At 63.7% G+C, this 22,215-nt stretch overlaps 1 protein-coding gene across 16 annotated transcripts in view; it reads left to right on the top strand.

Annotated features, from left to right (window-relative positions):
- MACF1 (microtubule actin crosslinking factor 1) overlaps nucleotides 1–22,215 on the top strand; it is a 143,068-nt gene that overhangs the window by 17,780 nt on the left and 103,073 nt on the right. For 10 of the 16 annotated variants that reach the window (XM_040535285.1, XM_040535287.1, XM_040535286.1 and 7 more), the window contains exons 2-4: nucleotides 17,115–17,176; nucleotides 18,245–18,334; nucleotides 20,894–20,971. In XM_040535285.1, the coding sequence (XP_040391219.1) occupies nucleotides 17,115–17,176; nucleotides 18,245–18,334; nucleotides 20,894–20,971 (230 nt within the window). Of the gene's footprint in view, nucleotides 1–10,181; nucleotides 10,627–14,290; nucleotides 14,973–17,114; nucleotides 17,177–18,244; nucleotides 18,335–19,261; nucleotides 19,367–20,893; nucleotides 20,972–22,215 lie in introns of those variants that run through there. The other 6 variants (XM_040535289.1, XM_040535276.1, XM_040535283.1 and 3 more) reach the window with 5 other exon arrangements.

Below are 22,215 nucleotides of genomic sequence, written 5' to 3'. Positions count from 1 at the left end.
GCTTCGTGCTCTCGAGCCGGGGTCATTTTGGGGAGCGGATGGGATAAAGTGGGTCACCCCGCCTGGCCTCAGAGCTTCCTGGCTCGGGTTTCCCTGGGCAGCAGGCGGTCACGGCCCCAAGGTGATGAGAGCCTTGGGCTCGGCTCAGGAAACCCATTTGATTACAAATTTATTGCTGGGTTAATTTTATCCGTGGCATGACGACGGCTGGTTTCGCTTTCTCAGAAGTTTGTTGTTTACTTGGCAGCCAGATAAAATCCAGCATCTTCTTGGCCTTCTCCGCGCGCTCGGGCTAATCTCCCTGCTTCATCTGACCTTGCCGTTGGCACGCGCTTTCCCCAGGGGAACCGAGCTCAGATTTTCCCCGTGGCAGGGCATCCTCGAGTGGACCTCTGCTCCTTCCCATACCGGCGTGTGTGTGAGCTGTGCCTGCAGGGCTGCTCCTGCCAGCAGCCAAGGGACCCGGAGATGGCAGTGCTGGGTCTGGGGGCTGCGGTCCAGCCGGAGCTGCTCTTGGTGCTTTCTCACCTGCCTGGAAGGGAGCAGCCCTCCGGCAGAAACCTTCTCGTGCCCTTCAGTGTCTGCAGCTGCTGCTGGAGCTGCCTGCAGGTGCCCGGCTGGAGCTGGAGGCCCTGCACCATGCGGGACTTGACGTGCTGGGAGCAGGGGCTGTGGGGGATGCTCCTGCTGTGTTTAACAGAGTACCCACAAAATAGCGGTGCTGCTTCTGCTGCTGAGCTCCTAAACCCCCGGACGCGTTCCCAGCTCCGCTGGCTGCCTTCGTAGTGGTGACACCCCTGGTTGTGTGCCACACGGCCATGGCAGTGGCTCTGAGGGGTTCTGCCTGTCCCAGCTGCGTGCAAACACAGCAGTAGCATGGTGGGTGAGGCATGGGGTGTAGGAATGAGCCCCCTGCAAGCTTTTGGAGTGCAGGAGAGGGGGAATCCATCCCTCCTGCTGCTCCTGCACTGACTGGTGAGGGGTCGTCTGGGACCTTTCTGCTGGGGGACAGAGGCCCAGGCTGACCTGGTGGGTTTCTGCCATAAAAACCAGGGATTTGTAGATGTAAGGAGGTGGCCCTGCTGGCAGGAGGGAGGCACAGGGTATTGGAGCAGGCAGCACGAGCCGAGCCCTGCCCTGGTGCCGGCGTGGTGCCCGCAGCTGTCCCCGCGCGTTGCCGTTTGCCTTCGTCCCCTCACGTGATGGTTTCCCCGCGCTGGGGCCGCCCAAGGTGGCCGGGGGTGATAAGGGTGCTGGGGCCACCATCTGCCCTCGGCACCGCGGGCGGGGGCCTGAGCGGGTTTCAGTTCCCTGTGCTGGGGATGTCCCTGCCGAGCGGGGACAAGGGGTGAAGTGTCCGGGTGGCGATGGCATTCGGGGTGTTTGTCAGAGCAGGGATGAAATCCAGGGTGCGAGTGGCGTGGGCGCGCGGGGAGCGCTCGTGCGCGTCCCCTGCCGGGGCTGGCAGGCGGCCGCAGGCCCTGGTGGCAGTGGGGACAGTCCTGGGAGCTGGGCCCTGGGGCTCTGTAGTGCTCCCAGCACATCCAGCGGAGCCAGAGATGGCTTTTTGCTCCTGGAAGGTCCAGCTGAGCCCTCTTAAGAGCATCTTAAGGGCTTGGGCTGAGCTGTTGGGATCCAGCAGCCATCTCTGATGCCTGGTGCCGTGCTGGTGCTTTATCAAAGCAGGCAGAGAAATGCTAGGAACTGGATTATTTCACTCGGTTTTTAGTGGGGATTAAATTTCTCTGTGGGAGAGAGCGGGTCTCTAGGGAACGGGGGTCCTGGGCCCCTGCCTCCCCCTGTTCTTCTAATCCCAAATTCCTCTCTGCGGCTGCACTTCAAGGCCTGGTTCGTTACGGGGCTGCCTGCATCAGCTGGAGCTGAAACCATTTCTGTGGCATGGCCGCGTCCAGCCCTGGCCGGGTGCTCAGGTGCCGCGCACGGCAGGAGCAGGGCTCCAGTGCCGGAGCGTGGCCGTGGCCGGTCCTGCTGCTCTCTCCTGGGGCACCCAGGGGTTGTTGGCCTTCCTCTGGTTCCAACGTTTCTCCTTCCTCTGTCACAGCATCCTGTGACAGCCACGGGGTGGCCGGGCAGGATGCAGGATGGGGCTGCCCTGGCTGCGGGGTGGGAGCTCTGCGTGTCCTGGTCCCATCCTCAGCACCCTGGGTGCTGGGACCCCCCCGTGGCTCCGCCGGAGGTACGGGCACAGCACCACGCTCCCACCCGCCGCCTCCCTGCCGGCGCTAATCCTGTTCCACGCCGTGTAGTTGGGAGATCTGATGAGATCGAGGTTGCCTGCCTGCCCTCTATTTATAGACGAAAAGGAGCGAATCCGCCGCTTGGCTCTCTTTGACCTCAATTTTAAGACGGGGCTTTGCACACCTCGTGTCCCACGAGCTGCCGTAGTTCCTATTTGTGCCCCGGTGCCGGTCAAGCCCTGTGCATGGGGCGGCTTCGCGGTGCACGGTTGGTGCAGGTTCCCCCCGTTCCCCACCTTGCAGCACCGCTCGCGGGCAAACGGGGATCGGTGTGGGGCTGGGGGCGGCCCCGCGGGGCCCGGCTGCTGCGTGGAGCCCTGTGTAAACACGCCGCGGGCCCCCGCGCCCAGCACAAAGCGCGGATAGTTCCCGCTAGCCCAACGTTTTCGTATTTCCCCTGCTGCCAAGAAGCCTTCGGTTCGCGTTAGAATAACAAGCCTGTTTGCGGAGACACCAGGCCTTTTGTTAAGCCGGCAGAAAAGGGGTTTTGATTCAGGCGGCCTCTCCCCCCGCTGGCTTTCCTGCTTCCTAAGCTGCTGTGGGAAGCGCAGAGCTTGGCCTTGAGCGGCCCTGAGCCGGCGGCTGGGGCTCGCTGCGTCCTGCCGGGGTTTGTCTGTCCCACCGGGGGCTGTCTGTCTGTCCTGGGCACCGCATCCAGCCCTGAGCCGTGCCTCGTGCGTCCCGCAGGGGTGACGAGCGGGGCTGGGGCTTCAACGGGGGGGTTCCTCCAGGAGCGGGTGCAGGATGCGGCCCCGGCCCAGGCTGCTCGCTGCCACCACGGCCTCGGCCCCGTGCTGTGGGTTCGGTCCCCGTGTCGCACCCCACGGATAGTGGGGCGTGCTGGGAAGCACCGAGCCGGTGTTTACCCAGCTTGCGGACGGCGGCTCTGCGGAGGTGTGCTGTCCCCGTGGCCGCAGGGCTAGGGAGGGACCCGGAGATGGCATCGGCTTCCTCGTCCTCCCCCGTCCCGGGAACGGAGCCACCTCGCCGTGTCAGCACAAGCCCCTGGGAAAGCGTGGAAGCGTGCGTCCCGTGGGCGTGCGGGCGAGCCACGGCTGCAGCTGACCGCGGGGCAGAGCAGTGGGGCCGTGGTGCTGGCGGGACCTTGGGGCTGCTTCGTGCCCCCACCCGGAGAAAGCCCCCGGCAGCGGTCTCCCCGTCCCCGCGCTTCGCCCAGCAGTAGACCTGGCTCCCTCCCACCCTGTGCCACTGCCGTGCTGCTGGTGCACCAGGCTTGGTGCTCCCCCGCTGCCTGCCTGGGTGAGCGGCCGCAAGGTTCCCGGCACTGTTTGATGAGCAAGCCCAGCGCGGCTCCCTGCCAGCGCCCTCGCAGGGGTGACAAACCCGGGGAGGCTTCTCAGAAGTGGGAAGCGATGAGACAGTGCCTGAACCGCTGCGTCAGCAGCAGGCCGACGGCCTCGGCGGTAATCTGGGAATGCTGGCAGGCGGTGAGTGGATGGAGGCTGTTAACACGGGGAGAGGAGCAGTGAGATCACCCTCAGCACCTATGCTGCGTGACGTTCCTGGTTTCCTGCCACGGGGAGGGTTGGGAAGCAGCATTTGAGGGGTTCCAGAGGTCCATCCTAGCACCATGGGATGCTGCATTGCATGCGTCCAGCTTGTGCAGCCGGTGGCTTTGCCAGAGGGGACCTCCTAAGGTCCATGTCAGGCACCCTGCTGCTGGAGAGGGGCTCTTGTGTCACGGGGCTCTGCTGGAGGGGAGGGTGCAGTGCTGGCAGCTAATGGCCCCCGTGGAAAGCTGCAGAATCTGGGTCACCAAAAAGTGAGTTTCACCAAGAAAAGGAGGCTGGGGTTCTGTGCCGGTGCCTCTGGGGACGCCGGCTGCTCTTGTTCCTGCTCTGGTTTAGGAGCTGCAGGAGGCCGGGAGCAGCTCTCCTTCCGGCCCCGCTGGGATGGGCTCGCTGCAGATGCAAAGGGAAACAAACGCTCTCCTCCCGAGGTGTTTCAGTCCCTTGAGGCCCCAGGCTGGAGGTGCCAGCCCAAGGGTTAACGGCGAGCCTTGCTCCTGGGGAATGATTAAGCCGTGAGCAGGTGGCAGCTCAGCTCCGCTGTTTGCTTTGCAGAATGAGAGCCAGCAGCCATAATGTTTGCTTCCAGCTTCTCTCTGCCCTCCCATCCACTGCTCGCAGGGGCAGTGTCGGGGCCGTCCCCCCTGCAGCCCGTGCCCACCTCTCCGCTGCTCCCGGTCCTGGCTCAGCACCCCCAGACCGGGGCAGTGGCAGTCACAGGGCCCATCAGCACAGGCAGGTCTGTGTTGGGAAGGGAAGTCTTTTTTGCGATGTAATTACTATTTTGGTGCCCAGACGTCTGCTGGAAAGGGGAACATCTCCGTTGTTATCACCGGCACTTCCTTTTCCGAGTTCCTCGGAGCTCAGATTTTGCTGCCGACAGCGTGGCGGGGCCGGAGGCTTCCCGGTGCGGCTCCCTTATCGCAGCCGTGCCGCGTCCAGCGGGGCCCCTCTGCAGAGGTGGTTGTGGTTAAACATTCACTCGGGATGTCCTCTCTGTGCGGCTGCAGGTTGGAGGCCTCAGTCTAGGGCTGGTGCTGAGCAGCCCTGGGCCGAGCCGGGCTTCCCGTTATCCGTGGGTCCAGCCCAGCCCGCGGCTCTCTGGCTCCCTTGGAGAGCCGTGCAGTGACAGGAGGTGACGGCGGGGCACCTGAAGCCTCGGTCCTTGCACGGGCAGCTTTCCCAGGACAAAACCCTTGCTTGATGCCCACCAGGACTTGTGGGGTTGGCTCTTACAGAAGCGTTGCTGCCAGGGAAGTTTTCCAGTCCCGTCCTCTGAGACCTTTTGCAGCCCCGAGTTCGGATCAGGGGACGGCGCAGGCTCATCCCCGTCCCTCCCGGCTCAGCCCGGTGCCACGTGAGGGCTCCCGGGTGATGAAAGCACGAAGGAAACGCTTAGCACGGGGAATGCTCCCGCTGCCGCCCGGCACGTTTGGGGAACCGGAGGCTTTGCCCGCACAGGCCGGAGCCGGTGATTCACCTGCAGCGGGAGCAGCGTTCAAAGCGGAGGCAGCGCCGGGGAGGAGCCGGTCCTGCGAGGCCACACTGGGCAGCGCCGGGAGCCGCCACCTGCCCGTTCCGCCTTGTTTTTCACAGCCCAGATCAGAAGAAACGTCATCTTTGTTCTGGCTTCCCTCTCCCAGGGCTCCGGCGCCGAGGGCAGGGTGGAGCGAGCTCCGCGCCTGCCGGGGCCCTGCCTGTGCTTGCCGCCGCGGGTGCGCCCGGCCGGAGCTCGCCGCGAGCACGCGCCCTGTGCGCAGCGGCCAGCACCGCGTCTCGCTGGGCTGCCTGCCTGGTGCGCCCGCGTTCGCCGCACTTTCCAAGGACGGCTGCGCTGACGGCGTGATGCCGTGGGTCTGGCCGCCCTCCGGGAGAAGCTGCCCGTGGCGTGGGGAGACGTGGAGCCTGGCTGAGCCTGCTCTGAGCAGCATTTGCTCCCACCCGCTGCGGTGCTGGGAGCGGAGGGGTGCAGCCGTGCAGAGCATAGCTGATATATTTTGGAGTTTCTCGTGTGTGAGAGGAGATGTGATGCACTGGTGTGGTTTGGGCGCAGCGGCTCCTCCTGGGCTTTGCTCGGTTGGTGCCTCGGCAAGGCTGGAGCTGCGGCCCCGTGCTCCTCGCTGCTGCCTTGGAGCAGGCCGTGCCAGGAGGGCCCAGCTGTGATTCGCCTTGGGATCCCTGATCCAGAACTCCTGGATCTCAGAGGAGTTTTTTGCTCCTTTCCAATTTCAAGTTGCTGCTGTAAATGACCAAGATTTGTTCTTGGAACTCCCAGAAAACAGGAAAAAACAACAGAAAGGAAAAAGCATCACAGAGGAAGCACAGCAGGAAGCGTGGGTCTTGTACCAGGGTCATGCGTTTGGGCGTGCTCAGCACCGCCATCAGCCGGCCCCTCCATCCTCTGCCTGCCGTGGGCTGACCCCGCACGCCGTGCACCCCTTCGCCTCCCTGTTCAGAGCACAGAAACCCCTTTGGAAAACCCACGCAGCATTGTCGCCACCTTCCTGGCAGGTTCCCAGAGCTCCCTGTTGAGCCTGCAGCCCCTGTCCTGTCCAGCGTTGCTTGCTGTAGGAGATGGAGGGGATTTTTGTGGGCTGTGCTGGTCGGGAGCACCACAAAGGGCTGATGGCTCCCTGGGGTGCGGACAAGCTGACGTGAACCTTTGGGGCCCTGGGAGGGGCTCAGCGGGGTGCTGCCCCCCTGCCCTCTGGGGCCCTGGGTGCTTCCCATGCCCAGTGCCAGCAGCTTTTGGGCCAGCTCTGGTCTCGTTGCTGTCGGAGCCGAGCACTTCGGCGTTTCCACAGTGCCACCTGGCTGCCACCTCCCCGAGGCTGGGACACGCCGCTGGACACGCACCCCTGGCCGGAGGCAGCCTGGCCTCCGCTGCCTCCCGGGAGGCTGCAGTGCCCGGGGGACGGAGGAGCATCCCCACGGCATCGCCTGCCCTGGTGCCGGGGTGCGGTGCCCCGAGCGGCGCGGGACGCGGAGGTGCCGCTGCCCGGCGACTTCCCCAGTCATATAAGGAGATGCCGGAGCCGGCAGCCGCCGCGGCGCAGCATTACTCACCGGGGAGGCGCACGGCGAGGGGGGGCTCGGCCCCCTGCGTGATGCCTCTGCCCTGAGCCAGCCGTGACTCAGCTCCGGGCCCTGCTGCGGCCAGGGCACGGCCGTGGGGATGGGGGACGGGGTGCGTGGGGTGGTTTCGCCCCTCTCTGGGCTCAGCATTTGGGCAGGTCTGTGCCCCCCCGGGGGGCAGGATGGGACCCGCCTCGCAGCATCCCCATGAAGACGTTTTTATGTTCAAACAGGGCGGGGGGTGTCATCTTATTTTTAGACTTCTGGCGATGCTTTGCAGATGTCTGGGATGGGAGCGCGGGAGGAAAGCCAGTAGCTGTGGGATCCGGCGCGCCGCTGCGGGGCAGAGCCAGGCTGCGTGGTGCTCGGGGGAGTGAGAGGGGAATAATGCGTGGGGCTGTGGGATGAGGCACGGGCACCCCCCTGAAGCACGGGGGTGTCTTTGGGGCGGGGAGCGCAGGGCACGGCCCCCCCGGCCCGGATTCCTGGGGCCGGGAGATGCGCGCTCTCCCCACCCGTTTCCTTTTCGAGCCGAGGCGACAGTCGTAACTGGAAGAGCCGCCTTGCAAGGAACTAAAATTAGCCGCGGGTGTTTTGTGTGTGCAGGGCCGTTTCCATGGCTGGGGGTGGCCTTGTGCCGCTGCCCCCGGCCGAGCGCAGGGTGCGGTGCCTGCTGGGGGCTTCTGGGGCCCCCCGAGCCCCCCCCGGTCTGCCCCAAAACCATCGCAGCAGCCGCCTGCTCCCCGCATCTCCCACCCCCTGCAGCCGGGTGAATTACAGCCGCTATCGGTTTCCTGCCGCAGCAAGAAATAGCTTCAAGGGATTGCTCGTGCCAAGAGCAGGCCATTAAAAGGAGCATTAAAAGGAAAAGGGGGAAACCGGCGTTAAATCGAGTGGAATGAAGCGCGATTCTGTCCTCAGCCGGCCGCGGGGCTGACGGTGCCCCCGGGTCCTGGTGCTGGGGGGGTCCCTGGGCACAGCTCCCCCTGGGCGTGGCAGAGCTCTGGTGCTGGCTTCTCTTTGTGTGGCCTTGTCCCTGGCCGTGGGAGCTGCCACTTGCTGCACCCCCAAAGCGCTGCTCCCCCAGCAGCCACCCCCTCCCGCGTCCCCTCCGCCTGCCCCTGCGCTCCCAGCAGGTCCCTGTGCTGGTGCTGTTATAGCTGCAGGTCTGCTGGTGTCTGCTGAAGCGCCCCCCTAACCTCTGTCTTCCTAAAACAAAATACATAAATTTGAATAGCTTTATTTGCCAGAGGGCTCGTCCAGCTGCATCCCCTCCTTGAGGGGGGTGTGTGGGGCTGCAGCAGCTGGAAGCGCTCGGTGCGTGTTGTGGGGCGCTTGGAGAGGGGCAGGGTGCGACCCCGTGGATGGGGTGAGGAGGAAGGGGAAAACCAGCTCCTGCCTCAGGGCCTTTCCCCGCGAGCCTCGGACACGTCACGGCCCTGCCACCAGCAGCAGCAGCAGCAGACGCCGGCCTCGCAGGGCGCGAGCTGCCCCGTGCCTGCTGCTTGCTATTTATGGTGGCCTCGCGCCGTCGGGAACGGCCGCTGCAGGCGAGCGCTGCCGGGCAGCTCACGGCTCCTGCAGCGCTTCCCCGGCCTTAACAGAAAGCAGATTGCTTTAGATGAAAGCTATGCTGGAATGTTTTTAAGTCGGGCAGGGCCAGAGCTGTGGAAAACACGTTGCCACAGCGCTGAGCCCTGGGGTAATCCTCTTTATTCCCCCTTGCCCCTCTTTTTAGCCCGCGTGGCCGCAGGGAGCTGCAGGTACCTGGTGCAGGACGTCCCCGCTCCATGGCCGCGGCTGAGATTTCCCCGGGGCAGCGGAGAGCCTGCGGTGGGCTTGGTTTTAGCAAAGCCGCATGTTTGGGTCTATCACAGTTTACTCGTGACATTTTTCTCCGTGGGCCTGGCCGTGCTTGTGGCTGTGTGGCTGGGGGAGCGGCTCTGGGTGTGTACGTGCGCCAAAAATCTCTGCGGGTGTCTGGGCGGAGCGGGAGCCGTGGCCCTGCTGGGTGCTCGTAGGGTGCCCCCAAACTGCTGGGGTTTCGGGGTCTGGTGCAGCTGGGGCGGTGCTGGCCCTGCACAAACCCATCGCCAGGCTCCTGCCCCAGCTGATGCCTGAGCCAGGCTGCGGTTTCGCAGCTTTCCGGGGCGCGGCTGTCGTGCATCGGAAGCGGGGCTTTCCCCTCCACTGCAAGGAGCCTTCAGCGGGGCGAGCTGCTCTTAGCTCGGTGCTTCTTGGAAGCCGCGGCGAAGGCAGAAACCCAGCGTCAAATTCTGAGTAACTCTCCACCCACCCAAGAAGCGAGGCAAACCACTGGGGGCTGGTGGAGGGACTGGTGCACGAGGAGCTCCGAGAGCGAAACCGAGCCTTGGGCCAGGGCCCCCCCGCCTGCTCAGCACGGTCGCAGCGCCGAGGGGCCGGGCCGTAACGGCTGTGCGGCAGCAGGGCGTGCGGCTCTGTGGGTGAAACCACCAGAACAACGCCTGTGCAGGCGGTGCGGCCCTACGGGGCCGTTAATTAGCCCCGTCAGACTGGAAAGTGTCGCCATGCAGCGCTGGTGGCCCCCCGGGACTCGCCCGAATGCTGGCTGCAAGAATAACGGGGTGCGGGGAGGGACAGGGAGCGGGGTGAGCCTGCGGGTGGGGGAGAGCCTGGGCAGGGGCCTCTCGGTCACCCCCAGTTAAAGCAGGAGCTGTGGCACCGCCGACACCAGCCCTGCAGCAGCTGGGGGCCTCAGCCTCAGGAGGCATGGGGGAAACCTTTGTCTTTAGAGAGCCTTCTGCTGGCGTTTCCCCATAGACATGCAAAAAGCCCTTCCTGCCCCTGGCCCATCGGCTGCAGAGGAGTCCCGGAAATTAATTTCTCCTAAAAAAGAAAAGGAAGCGTTGCCATGCTGTTGCAGTGTGTTTCCAGGCCTTTTGCCCTGCTCCCTCTGTAACGAGAAATGGCTTGAGGAGTGGGAAAAGCCGACGAGCTTTTGTTAAACTTCCAGTAACAGTGAAGAAACACACAAAGCCTAAATCTGGCTTCGTTCGCTTTCACCTTTGCTGCCGGGGAGAGGATCTCCTACGGCCAGACTGGTGCTCCCTGGGGACGTGCTGGCACTGTCGGCGTGCAGCTGGGTGCCCCGAGCTGTCGGCGCGCCGCCCGAACGCCACCCGCGAGCCGCGGGTCTCCCAGCCCCATGTTTGGGGCCGGGTGTTTCGGTGTGGCCGTCCCACGGAGAGCCCCCTGCTCCGCGGAGCCGCAGCCGGCCTTCCAGCGGGGCTGGGAATGGAAATTCAGGAGATGACGTCTCTCCCCTTGGAAGGAGGAGGGGAGGGGGGGGCGAAGTTTGACCGCGTGAACACACAGGAAAGATGTTCGTGTCGGCCTGCCGCTCGCTTTCTCCTCTACCCCCACCCTGAGCTCCAAAATCTCCGCGGGCCGGCGCTGGCCGTCCCCGCGCTCTGCCAGCTCCGGGGCCGCGGCCAGCTGGAGCGGAGGTGCCGGCGCGGCGCGGGCAGGAAGTTTTGCAGCGTGTGCCGGCAGCGGCTCTGCCTCCCCTCGTTCCCCGCCGGCGATGCCGAGCTCGCGCCGCAGCCGCCTCTGGAGCAAGAAGTTTGGGGACAGGCGTGCAGCGACGGGACGGAGGCCGGCGGGCAGGGAGTAGGGGACGATGCCGCTTTCAGAGAGCTCCTATCTGCCGCCCGCCGCTTTCATCCTCAGCCACGTCCTGGGCATCGCCGGCGTCCTGTACTGGAGGAGCCGGAGCGGGGCAGGTAGGGGACAGGCGCTAAGATGGCTGGCGTGGGGCAGGGTCGGGGCCCGGCGCGGGAGGGACGGACGGACGGACGTGGCTGCCGGGAGGAGGGAGGAGGCCCCAGGGAGGGCAGGGTTAGCGGTGCCTAAACTTGGTGTTTCCCCTCCCGGTGTAAGCGCTGTGGGGGCTGCCGGGCCCCGGGGGGGAGGATCTCGATGCAGGGGCCTCGCTGGGGATGAGGCTGCTTTTTGTCTCGGCGCGAGCCCAGCGCACGTGGTGCTGGTTGTGCCGCCAGGCTGTCCTCTCCCCGGGCCAACGTCACCGCGACCGCTTGCAGCGACAACAGCATGTCGCTTACCCGCAGAAACCCACAGAAACCCGTAGAAACCTGCAGTGGCAGCGAGGGCCGTGGCCGAGACGCCACCTGGAGCTGCTCGGGCCTTGGCAGCGGCTCGCGGAGCAGCTGGAGTGACCCTGCCTCAGTTTCCCAAAATAGGGATTGTGTGTGACCGCATCACGAGGACCGTGAGGGTTTGTTACAGGGCAGGCCGTAGCTTCAGGGCCGGACAAGGACTAACCAGCGCCTTCTGCGTCCTGACGTCTCCCTCCTGGGATCCGTTTGTTTGCCTGGCTCCCCTCGTGCCCCCGTGCAGGGCCGGGTTCCCCCCTCCTTTCGCTTTTCCCATGTGCAGGAGCGGGACGGATGAGCCTGGGCAGCTGGCAGGGATCTGCTGGGCCTTTTCCCCAGATAACACTGGTGGCAGGCGATCCTTCCTTCCTCCCCCAGCGCTGCCAGGACAGATCTGTTGAGGCCTTCCCAAGCGCAGCCGAATTGCACAAGCGGGCTGCGGGGCAGCAACGTGCCCTGCTACCCACCCAGCGCTGCCCCCGTCCGCTTCGTCTTGGTGCCAGGGCCACCTCGGGCAGTGAGGCGAGCGCTGTGCTCGTCTCTGCTCTGTCTCAGGATCTTCTGGCCCCTTTGCAGAGCTGCCATCCCCTCCTGGCCCCTCGTCCCCCCGTAATGCGCTGACCCCGCTGCTTTGCAGGACAAAACCCCGTCCCTTTGGCAAGCAGGTGTCGGGAGCAGCGAAACCCCTCGATCCGCACTTTCCTTCCTCACTCCTCTCTCGGCAGGGTGAGGTGGCACCCGCTCTGCAGGCACTGCCTCAACCTCTCCCGACATCCCAGAGGACGGGGCTCGTCCCGCGGCAGCTTTCGGCACACGTAACCGCTGCGTGCTCGGCCGGCTGCGCCGTGCAGCCGCGGGCAGCCTCGGCTCTCCGCTGCGTCACCGCTGCTCGGGTGTCGGCCTCGTTAAATATCCGGGTGCTGGATGGTGCCGGCTGGTTTTCCACCGCAGGTATCTGCTGCGTTCCTCCGGGCTGAGTCACGTGCTGTCTCCGCTCCCACTTTCGAAAGGCTCTGTAGATCCTGTCCAATTAGCTCTGCTGTCATGATGGATTATGTCAGCTCTCGAGTTGGCAGCAAGCACATTTTAAATACCTCATGTTCCCGAGCCAGCCAGGTTTTCTGCATATTCCCCATCTTGAAAGTACCACGTTAAAAGAGAAACAAAAAAAAAGTGCATTCCCTTTCTTTTTTTGCCTTGAAGGAGTTTGAAGCGAAAGCGCTTTGCTTTGAAACTTTCAAGTTTGTTTCTAAACACTGGTATGGAACAAAAAGCTCCTTCACCCCACACCTGGATGGGTGATTTAATGCTGTGATGTAGAGATGTCCCCAGGACCTCTGCGAGCTCATCCAGCACAGGACCCGGTCTGGTGCGTCCTGTGCTCCTTGGCTTTAGCAGGGAACAGCAAGCGGGGCAGAAAGCCGGGAGCTGAATAAATAAAGCATTCCCAGGCTTTATTTGAGCAGAATCTGAGGAGCCCGTGCAGGATGTGGAAGGCCCCGCAGGCCCTCACCTTCCTCCCGTGCTGGACCCCTCTGCCCTGCCCTGCCCTACCCGGGCTGGGACGGGGCTTTGCCATGGCCCGAGCGCGGAGGCAGCAGACGGCGATGGCACCCGACAGGCGCGCAGGGCCGCAGCGCTGGAGGCGAGGCAGGGGAGCGGCAGCGCCGGCCGGGCACGTCGGGAGCTGTGCGGACAGGCGGGCTGCCAGGACGGGGCTGCCAGGACGGGGCTGCCACGGGCAAACGGGGGGAAATGCCTGCACGGGGCGGCGGTGCCATGGTGAGGGGTCTGCCAAAGTGATGCCGAGTGGAAGTTTTCCTCCCCAAACTCAGCTGGTGCCCTGTTTTGGGCTGCCTGTGGCCAGGTGTGGGGCAGGGTGGCTTTGCGCATTGCCCAGCTCTCGCTGCTTTGTTCAGGGAACTGACAGAGATGTGAAAACCCCTTGGGTGCATGGCTCCATTCCTTGGCTGCCTCTACCCCCCGGCGAGGGCTCGCGCTGCCCTGGGTGCAGCAGCCGAGGTGCTCAGCCTCGCAGTGGGAGCAGCTGCTGGGAAGCACGGCGCTGAGGCTCGGCTGGGCTGTGGCCGGGCTCGCCGCGTGGTTGTCTCTTTGCAAGCCTCGCCTGTATCGGGAAGGCAGCAACATGAAAAGCGCATCGCAGCTGAACGCGTCTGTGCAGCTCCGAAGGCATCAGACGTGCTGAGAACCATCAAATGGAAGTGGCACGGGCACGTGTAATTACGGATTTCGGTTCTTGCCAGTGCCTGATGGCAGCTGCAGCAGCAGGGGCACCGTTTGCTGGAGCTGTTCCCTGTACCACTGACACCCGGCCATGCTCCATGCGCTGCACGCAGGGGTGGGAGCCCCACGGTGCCAGGGTCAGCCTCGTCACCTGGGCACTGCCCGCGTCCCCTGCGTGGTCCCAGGCAGGGCTGGTGCTGGGGGGTCCTGCTGCTGGGGGGTCCTGGTGGCCAGGGCCAGGGCCACTGGGGCCAGCAGCCCCCTGCAAGATGGCACAGGATGGAGGGAAGCGGGGGGGTTGCAACAGGTTGCTTATCAGAGTGACTCTGGAAAGATTAGCCGGCGGGAGATAAGCTCGCAGCGCCTTAATGCTGTTAGCGAGCAGTAGCTGTGCATTATTATTAGCTCGGACGACAGTGCAGTGTGGGGTGTGCGTAACCTAGTTAGAGCCCAGGAACCACCTGGAGGGGGGGAGACGGGGCAAAAAAAGGGAGAAAATGTCACTTCTGCGCCAGATGGGAAGGGCGAGCGTGCCGAGGTGCCGCAGGCCCACGGGCTCCTCCTGGCCTGCCCCAGACTTTCTGCACGGGGCTCGGTGACGCGTCCCCGTCCCCGTGTGCCCCCTGCCATGCACAGGGGCACTGCGCGCCTGCCTTCCCCTGGCCGCGAGCTGGCTCCGCTCGCCTCCCCGGCCAGGGCGGTGGGGCTTGGACCAGGAGGTCTGCGGCGGGATTATATTTAGAAGAAAAGGAAGAGAGGTGGCGATAAAGGAGGCCCCCGTTATCTCCCCGCATGCCGAGCAGGACTGCAGCCTGCAGCCGGAGCATTTGGGACCCAGCTCCGGTACTTCGGACCCAGGGAATTATTTGTGGAGAAGCTTCTGGCTGGCAGGCGCGAGCGAGGAAAAAAGCCTGTCATTGTCCGTCCCGGCCCCGGCCCCGCGGCTGGTGCAATTAACTGGAAAACAAGAGGGAGAGAAACAAGCCCGGAGCCTGTCTGCGGGGCCGTGCCCAGCTCCGCGGGCGCGCCTGGCGTGGCTCCGACCCGTGCCCCAGCACTTCTGCTGCCCCGTGTCGCCGCCGGGAGCTGCGCCGCGCTCTGCAACGCCTCCTGCTCCTGGCTGGAGCCGCTGGTGGGGGAACTGCCCTTCCTTCCCCATCGCTTCGTGGGGAGCGGCTGAAATCTGCAGGGAGCCTTCAGCAAAGCTCTGCGAGCATCGGGCGGCTGTCAGGACTGCGGACCCTCGGGGACACGCAGTGCCACCGTGCCGGGCGAGCTCACCCCCTCCTCTGGAGGCAAACTCCTCTCCCTGACGCCTGTGGCCGCTCGGCTGGCTGCGTCCGGAGAGGCGCACGGCCCCGTGGGGCACGACGACCGGAGGAAGCACAAGGCGGCCGCTGGCATCGCAAGGGGTTCGCGGCGATGCCCTGGAGGAAGGGCGGCCGGGCCCCGAGCGGGGGGCAGAGGCTGTAGGAAGTGGTGCTGTGGGAGGAGCTGCGGCCGAGCCGTCACCCACCGCGCTGCCTCGGCCGGCGGGGCAGGAGGTGCCGCCAGAAGACCCTTCCCCACCCGTCCCTTGGAGCAGGGAGGTGGTCGTCATTCCGCCGGGACCCAGCGCCCCCCAGCCCGGGCACAGGAGATGGAAACGCAGCGCCTGTACGGGGAGGAGAGGTGGCTGAGCACGCGCATGGTGTGCCGGATGTGCTGCATGGGTTAGTACCTGCCAGGCGCTTCCCAGCTCAGTGGCCGGCGTCGTGCCGCGGGCTCTGCGTCACGGTTAGAGCCGGCTCGAGCCTCATCCGCCCCGAATTAACAGCGGGGTCAGGAAGAGACCCAGCGCCATGGCTCTGGGGGACGGGTGGAGGAGAAGTCCCCGCAGACGCGTGGCGGTGACGTGGCTTCCCACTGCAGGCGACGTGCAGCGGTGCCAGGCGGCAGCGCCGTGGCGTGGCCGCCCCTCGGGGGAACCCTGTCCGGGCGAGAGCCTGGTGGGGTGCGGAGCGAGGGGATGGGTTTTGGCACCTGGATCCTCGCCTTGGCCAGGGGATGGTGCATGGTGAAGGGGAGGTGTGGACGGCTTCGCCTGCAACGTGCCTGCGACGTGCCTGCGACGTGCCTGCAACGTGCCACGGGTTCTGCTGTGTGCTTTGGGTGGGGGAAGCCGCAGGGTGGTGGTTAGGTGGGAACACCGGGGTGTGCCTTCACCTGCGTGCGGGGTGAGACGTGGCCAGGTTTTCCCAGGGCTGTGAGAGGCCCCAGGAGCGGGGCCGTGGCTCCTCCCGGGGCGCAGGCACCGCCGGTGGGATGGGGACGTGGGGCGGTGCAGCAGCACGTGCAGCACAGCAAGGGAGCCTGGGCTGGTGCCCGGGGGATCTGAGAGAGCAAGGTGCTGGTTCTCTCCCCTCTCTTGAGTCTCTTCTTTGTTTTTAAAACAGAAGCAAGGGGTCCTTCTGTGTGGGGAACCATGGTGTCAGAGGGATGTCTTGCGTTGCGTCCTTTGCCACTTTCTCTGTGGTACAGCCTGCATCTGGACAGGGCAGGGCTCCAGGAGCTTGGGCTGGGCTCAGGAACGCCCCTTGGCTGGGGGAGAAAGGAATTTCACCGCCCTTGGCTTTGCTGTGCCGGGCTGGACCAGACTGGTGCAGAGCGATGGGAGCGGTGCGTTTCCCTGCCCGGAGCTCCAGCTGATGCCCAGCAGAGCGCAGAGCCCCTCAGCAGATGTGATCGCCTTCCCAGGGATCCGGGATGGGCTTTTGCCAAAATCCAGCACCCGGCTGCTGCCCGAGCGCATCCCTGTGCCCCGAGGGCTGCGGGGGGATGCTCCGGGGCAGCCCCCACATTCTGCACCACGGGATCCTGCTCCGGCACACCGCAGCGCCGGCTCAGCACCAAGGCGCCGTCTCTCCTCTGAGATTATGTTGTTAAAAGCAGGCAATCCCATTTGGTGCGGGGCTGGCTGTGGGATTACGCTGAGCCCCGCAGCTGCCCGGGCACAGGGAGGAGGCGGTGGGTGCTGCGCAGCCCCAGGGCAGCCCTGCCCCGTGCCCTCTCCTTTTGCCTCGTTTGCTTTGTCTCTTGCGTTGTTTTTTCACCGAGAACGGGCAGGACAAAGCCTGCTGGCATCTCCCCAGAGCTGTTCGGTGTCAGCACAAATCTCCTGTCCCATCCCCTGCGGGAAGAGCCCTGGGGGTTTGGGGGCTGCATGGGACTTCCAGGGACGGTGCCCCCCTGTCCCCCTGTCCTGTGGGGCCGGGTGACCCGGACGAGCAGAGCTCGGCTGAGCTGCGGGACTGAAATAAACGTTAAATCCTGGCAATCCAATGAACCAAAAATACAGCGGAAGAATAAGCTGCTAATTGCACTTGTTGCCAGTGGCCTTTTAAGGGATATCTGTGGGTTTTATGTAATGTGTCAAAGCCTTCCAGGGGCACGTAGAGGAGGGGGACTCCTACCCCAATGCGCAGGGGGTCGGCGAGCCTCCTCTTCCTCCTGGCGCTGCCCCCTCGGGGAAGAAAGGGAGGCACAGGGGTCCCCTCTGTAATGCTCTGTGCTGCTTTTATTTAAACAAACTGTTTTCCCCCGAATCTAAAGCATTAATTGTGGGGTGACCAGGCACAGGCGCAGCCCCGGGCCGTTTTCTGTTCCTCTGCTGGAGCCAGGCTGTGGTGCCAGGCGAGCGGCCCCATCCACGCACCCCACGAATAAGCAGCCTCTGTTCCCGGCACGGGGGCAGGATCCGTCCGGCAGTCCTGGCACCGGCAGCGATTGCTCTGTCTCTTCCCCTCATTTGAAAGTCATTTGAGTTTGTGCACGAAAAATACTGACCGAGAGCTGCCTTTGTGTTCTTTCAACAGATGAACGGGACAGAGTCCAAAAGAAAACCTTCACTAAATGGGTCAATAAACACTTGATGAAGGTAAGAGTCGCGTGTTTTATTGTCACACGGGTTAAATGTCTGTCTGTCTGTCTATCCATCCTGGCTCAGGACAGGCAGGTAAAAGCCTGGTTTTTAGTCTGGGAATTTTTGCGCTGGTGTTGAGCGTTCAAAACGTGTCTGTACTCGGAGCAGAGCAGGTTGCGATGGACGTGTGTAGGTGCCTTTGGAGGGCACTGTAACATCGTAGTGCAACCTTTTTGGTACGTTCGCCTCCTGTGCTCGCAGCCCTCGCTGTAACTCGAGGCTCGTGCGCTGCTCGTCCTGCTGCTCCCGGTCCTGTTCTGCTCGGCTCTGCTGCGCCCGTGTCCCAGCCTCCCTCTGGCAGCTGGGGCGGGAGGGAGATGCTCGCTGCTGAGCAGGTTTAACGTTGTGCTGCAAGGCACTTTGCTTGGCTAACTGCCAAATTTATTCTCTATTTGCAAAAAATAATAATAAAAAAAAGTAGTTCGGGCATTAGAGGTTGTCACAGGCTTACTTCTCAGCCAGCTTTGTGAACGTGTGTCAGCCTTTCAGCTGCTTTCTAAATCTCACAGATGAAGGGCGGGGGGAAAATTGGGGCCACCTGCTTTAGGCTGCGGTGTGGAAACATCTGGGACTTCTCAGCTGCGCAAAGCACCAGGGTGAGGTCTGGGTTTGCTGGGGGACGAGCAGGTCCAGAGGCTTGGTGTTTCCAGCCTGGCCTGTGCCAGAAGCTGCTCGCGCTCCGCAGCCGTGCTCCCCCCAAAAACATCCGCAGTCCTTAACTGGAGCCGCGTGCCCTGGGAGACATCCCGGGACTCGTGCGATACTACGGGACTGCCTGGAGTGAGAACGGTTTAACAGGGATCTGTTCATGCATCTGAAATTGGCAGCAGCTCCTGCCAGGTCATTTTGGAAAGCGGAGGCTGGTTTCCTTAGCGATTATTTTGGAATAACCGATTTAAACACATGCGTCTTGTTGAGAGATGTCTGGTTGCAAACTCCGCTGCCCTCCTCCTCCACTGCCGCAAGTCCAGCGGCCGGCAAGCGGAGCCCTGAGCGTGTCCCTTCCCTCCCTGCCTCTCGCAGGTGCGCAAGCACATCAACGACCTGTACGAAGACCTGCGGGACGGCCACAACCTCATCTCGCTGCTGGAGGTGCTGTCGGGCGTGAAGCTGGTAAGTCTGCGCCGTGGGGTGCCGGAGCTGCTGCCCAGCCCCGCTCCGCTCCCTCCATCCGCCCTCCTGCTCCAGTGCAGCCGCAGCAGTCAGCAGTCATTTCTTCTGCCATAGTTTTGTTTTGAAATGTGTGTCATATTCTTATTTATTTCATTTATTTTCACTCGAACCCATGTTCCTCGTGCTGGTTTCCTGGATACCACCAAAGCGTGTGATTATTTAAAGCCGCTGGGTTGTGGTGCCTTGGGCAGAGCCCTCTTTTTGGGAGGGCTTGTACATGCCTTCCCTTTTCAGATTTCACTACGTCTTTAAAATACTGGATAATAATGGATTTGACTAAAACTGCTTCTGTGACAGCGTGTCCAGCACTTTTGCCCAGAGTTGGTAGAAGCCACATTGCCCTCCCCTGCCCCACGATCTGGGTTTGCAGCTCCCAGGAGCTGTCTGATGTGCAGACCTCTTTCCTTGCATCTTGAGCATCGTAGAATCCCCCTTCCTTCTCCTCCTTCGCAGACTGTCACATTTACTGCGAGTTATTGGTGCAACAGCGTAGCACAGCAGGAACTGTTTTAGTCTTCCCCTAAAATAGGATCTGGGCAGAGATCTGTTAACTCACTCCGTTACCCTCCTGAGATGCCAAATTAGATGCTGTGGGGGCTGAAGAATTGGATGGAGCTGCCTGGGATCCAGACAGCCTCTTTCTCGTCATTTTGGCTTCAAAGCCACGGGGAAGTTTCCCTGCCTGAACCCCCTGGGCAGCACACGAGGCTGCGGCAGAGCCCGTGGTGTCCAGGAGAGCCAGCGAGGAGCCTCGCCAGGGCACGTGTTTCTCTTTGGTTTTCCTTTACCTGGGTCTTGCATTTTGGTTTCCGTTCTGTCTCCCTGTGTGTCACCCTCCCATTGTGCCGTCCGTGCCGTGCTCGTTAGCAAATAGAGCCGCCAGCTCAGAGGAGCCTTCGCCTGGTGAAAGCGCCGGCCTGGTGCCGTGCAAGCAGCGAAGAGCGGGAGGAGGAGGAAGATGATGATGAAGAAGTAGGTCGGGTCCACCCAGGACGCAGCAAACCCCTGGCTGACACCGGCGTGCCGGCAGATAGTCCAGTGCAACCCAGCGGGGCTCCGACCTTCCCCTCACCTGGGCACTAGCGGGGTTTTTGATCAATCCCCGCTGCTCTTTGCCAATGCTCGGTCCGGGCGGTCGCCTGTCTGTGAGCTCGAGCAAGTAGAGCTGTGCCAGGCCTGCGGACCCGATGGGCCTCACGGAGCTGTGCTAGCGTTGCCTGGATTATCTGCGCGTGCATGGCGGTGCCGGCTCGCAGTCAGGGCACGCCACCCGCTCGGTGTGAGAGCATGAGTCCTACTGACAGCCAGGGGGATGGGTCCTGCACGCGCCCGTGGGCACCGCAGGCCCCAGCCGGGGCCCTGCCCGCTCGACCCGCAGCGCGCCGTGATGTCTGCTAACCCCTGCACTGCATGGAGACACGCCGGGCACCGGCACCGTCGCGCCTCGGCTGTGAGGAGCGGGCTGGGGCGATGGTGGGGTCCGGGTCGTGACCGGCGGCCCCGTGCATGCGAGTGGAGATGAGAACAAAGCCAAGGGTTTGCCCTAAAGGGGCTCGACTGGGCCTGCAGTGGATGGGCAGGCCCCATCACCTCACCGAGGCGGAAGAGAAGACGGATTTTCTGCCCCCGTGCTCTGGGTGGTGGTTTCCTGGTGCAGTGTCCCCTGCTGCTCCTCGGGAGCTGGGCAGGAGCTGGGGGTGCAGCACCTTCCTGCCGAGCCCCTGGTCCTCCACAGCCCCCAAGGTGTTCCTCTCGCAGGGACAGTTCTTCCCCTGCCACTGGGGACGAAAGGACGCTTGTGGTGTCCTCGCTGCTCGGAGCAGCCTGGGGACACCTCTTGGTGAGGCCCAGCTCAGGGTTAGGGCATCGATCGCCCCTTCTGCTGCTTCGGGGCAGCCCCAGCGCCCATCCTAGCTGCCCAGGCTCACACAGGGAGGTCCGAGCCGCACACCCAGCCCTGCTCCGCTCCCTCCTGGGCCAGAACTCGGCAGCTGAGGGCACTGCATTTCTTCCCAGCAGTTCAAAGGCAGCATCTGGAGCAGCAGCGCCTGCTGGGCTGGGGTCTCTGCCCTCAGGTGGGGACCCGCAGCCGGTCCCTGCCATGAAGCCTCTGAGGCTGAGCTGGTCGTGCCTGGTGCTGGCAGCAGCCCAGAGCTTTGGTGCAGGGACCTGGGGTCTTGGGGGGACTCATTGTTCTCCCCAAGGACAGCAAGGGTTCAGGGCCTTCCCAGCTCCATGCCCCACCGTGGGCTTTTTCCCTCCTGCAGCAGGATCTTGTGTAGCGATGACTTTTTTTCTCCTGCAGAACAAGGAAAGGCAGCAGTGTGTTTGAGTGCACGGGGTCACAGGAGCACGCTGAGCGTGGGGTGGCCGCGTGCTCACGGGGTCGGGTCCGCAGCGCATGTGGGGTGTGCAGAGTGGGGCCGTGCCCGCGGGGTGCTGCGTCCCAGCCCCGCCGCCCGGCCAGCCCGCTCTGCAGCCGCTGCTTCTGTTTTGCAGCCACGAGAGAAGGGCCGGATGCGTTTCCACAGGCTGCAGAACGTGCAGATCGCCCTGGATTTCCTGAAGCAACGGCAGGTAAGGGCTGCGCGGGAGCACGATGGTTACCTGGTGATTTAAGCTGTTGCAGGAGCAGAGCGGGATGGTCGGGGACTCCCTCTCCTGGCTGTGGCTCAGGAAGGCTGTGGAAGCAGCATCTGCCAGTGCTGGGTGTGCACGTCCCGGAGGTGCTGGCTGATGACAGCTCCGTAGAGGGACTTTCCCTTGCAGGTGTTGCAGAACTGTGTGTGTGCAGTGCAAAATAATGAGTTTCAAACTGAGAAATGGGGCTGCCCTTCTGGACAGGGTTTTGCAGATGCCCCAGCATCACCTCTGCACCCCCTGAGTCTCACCTGCAGCTCCACAGCAGGTCCCTGCAGCGGGGACGTGCAGCTGGGGCATCTCCCACTGGTGTCAGGGGCACGTCTGTGGGCAGCTGCCTCCTGCTCAGAGCCCGGTGCCGCCGTGTGGTGCTGCCCCTGCACGGCCACGCAGACGTGGTGTCCTGCCCTGGGGCAGCTCCATCGGCCAGGCTCCGGGAGGTGTTGGTCCCGGAGCGCCCGCGGGACACCGCAGAGCCTCCCGGGCAGGTCTCGCAGCGGGCACATCCCCAGACTTGTTCCTTCTGCATGCGAAGCCCCCGCAGCCCCCGGGGCCGGCTCTCTTGTTCTGCCTGTTCCGTCAGGTTCCTCGCACGATGTTCCCCAGCTACATGGAGGCGATGATAAATTGTACCAATTCGTGCTGAAGCAGAGGTTTTTCCCTCTGCTGGCCCGAGGGCACCGAATAAATTTGCGCACAAGCCCTGCTCCAGGGAGGGTGAGGTGCTTCCAGCCCCCACCCTCCTCCCCAGCCCCTTGATAGAGACATTTTGCCGGGGGCTCCGGGGAGCTTGTTTCTCCACTTGGATTAAACACTTTTTCTTTGAAGCCCTATGGCCTGGCAGCCGAGGGCTTGCCGGGATGCCTCACCCTGGCCAGCGCTGCCAGCGGTCGTGGCCAGGGTGGGCAACGGGGGCACCGTGCCCTGGGGACGGACGAGGAGCCTGAGGCAGGCAGCAGCAGGACAGGGACAGCACTGCAGCTGGTCCCTGGGAGTGCCGGGGCTCATGCACCCAGTGCCGCAGCGATCTCTGTGCTGCCTAGGGACTGCCCAATTTAAAACACCCTGGGAGCAAAGCAGCCGGGAAGGAGCAGCTCCAGGGCCGTGCGGTCTGGAGCTTGCCAGGACGTGGACCTTCGGTGGATCCTGGTGAGGGCAGAGCCGGGTTATCTGCCTTTGTT

Source organism: Cygnus olor, chromosome 23 (genome assembly GCF_009769625.2).
Source record: "Cygnus olor isolate bCygOlo1 chromosome 23, bCygOlo1.pri.v2, whole genome shotgun sequence".
Taxonomy (NCBI): domain Eukaryota; kingdom Metazoa; phylum Chordata; class Aves; order Anseriformes; family Anatidae; genus Cygnus; species Cygnus olor.
Note: the sequence above shows the minus strand (reverse complement) of the source record. Positions and strands in the feature narration are given on the sequence as shown.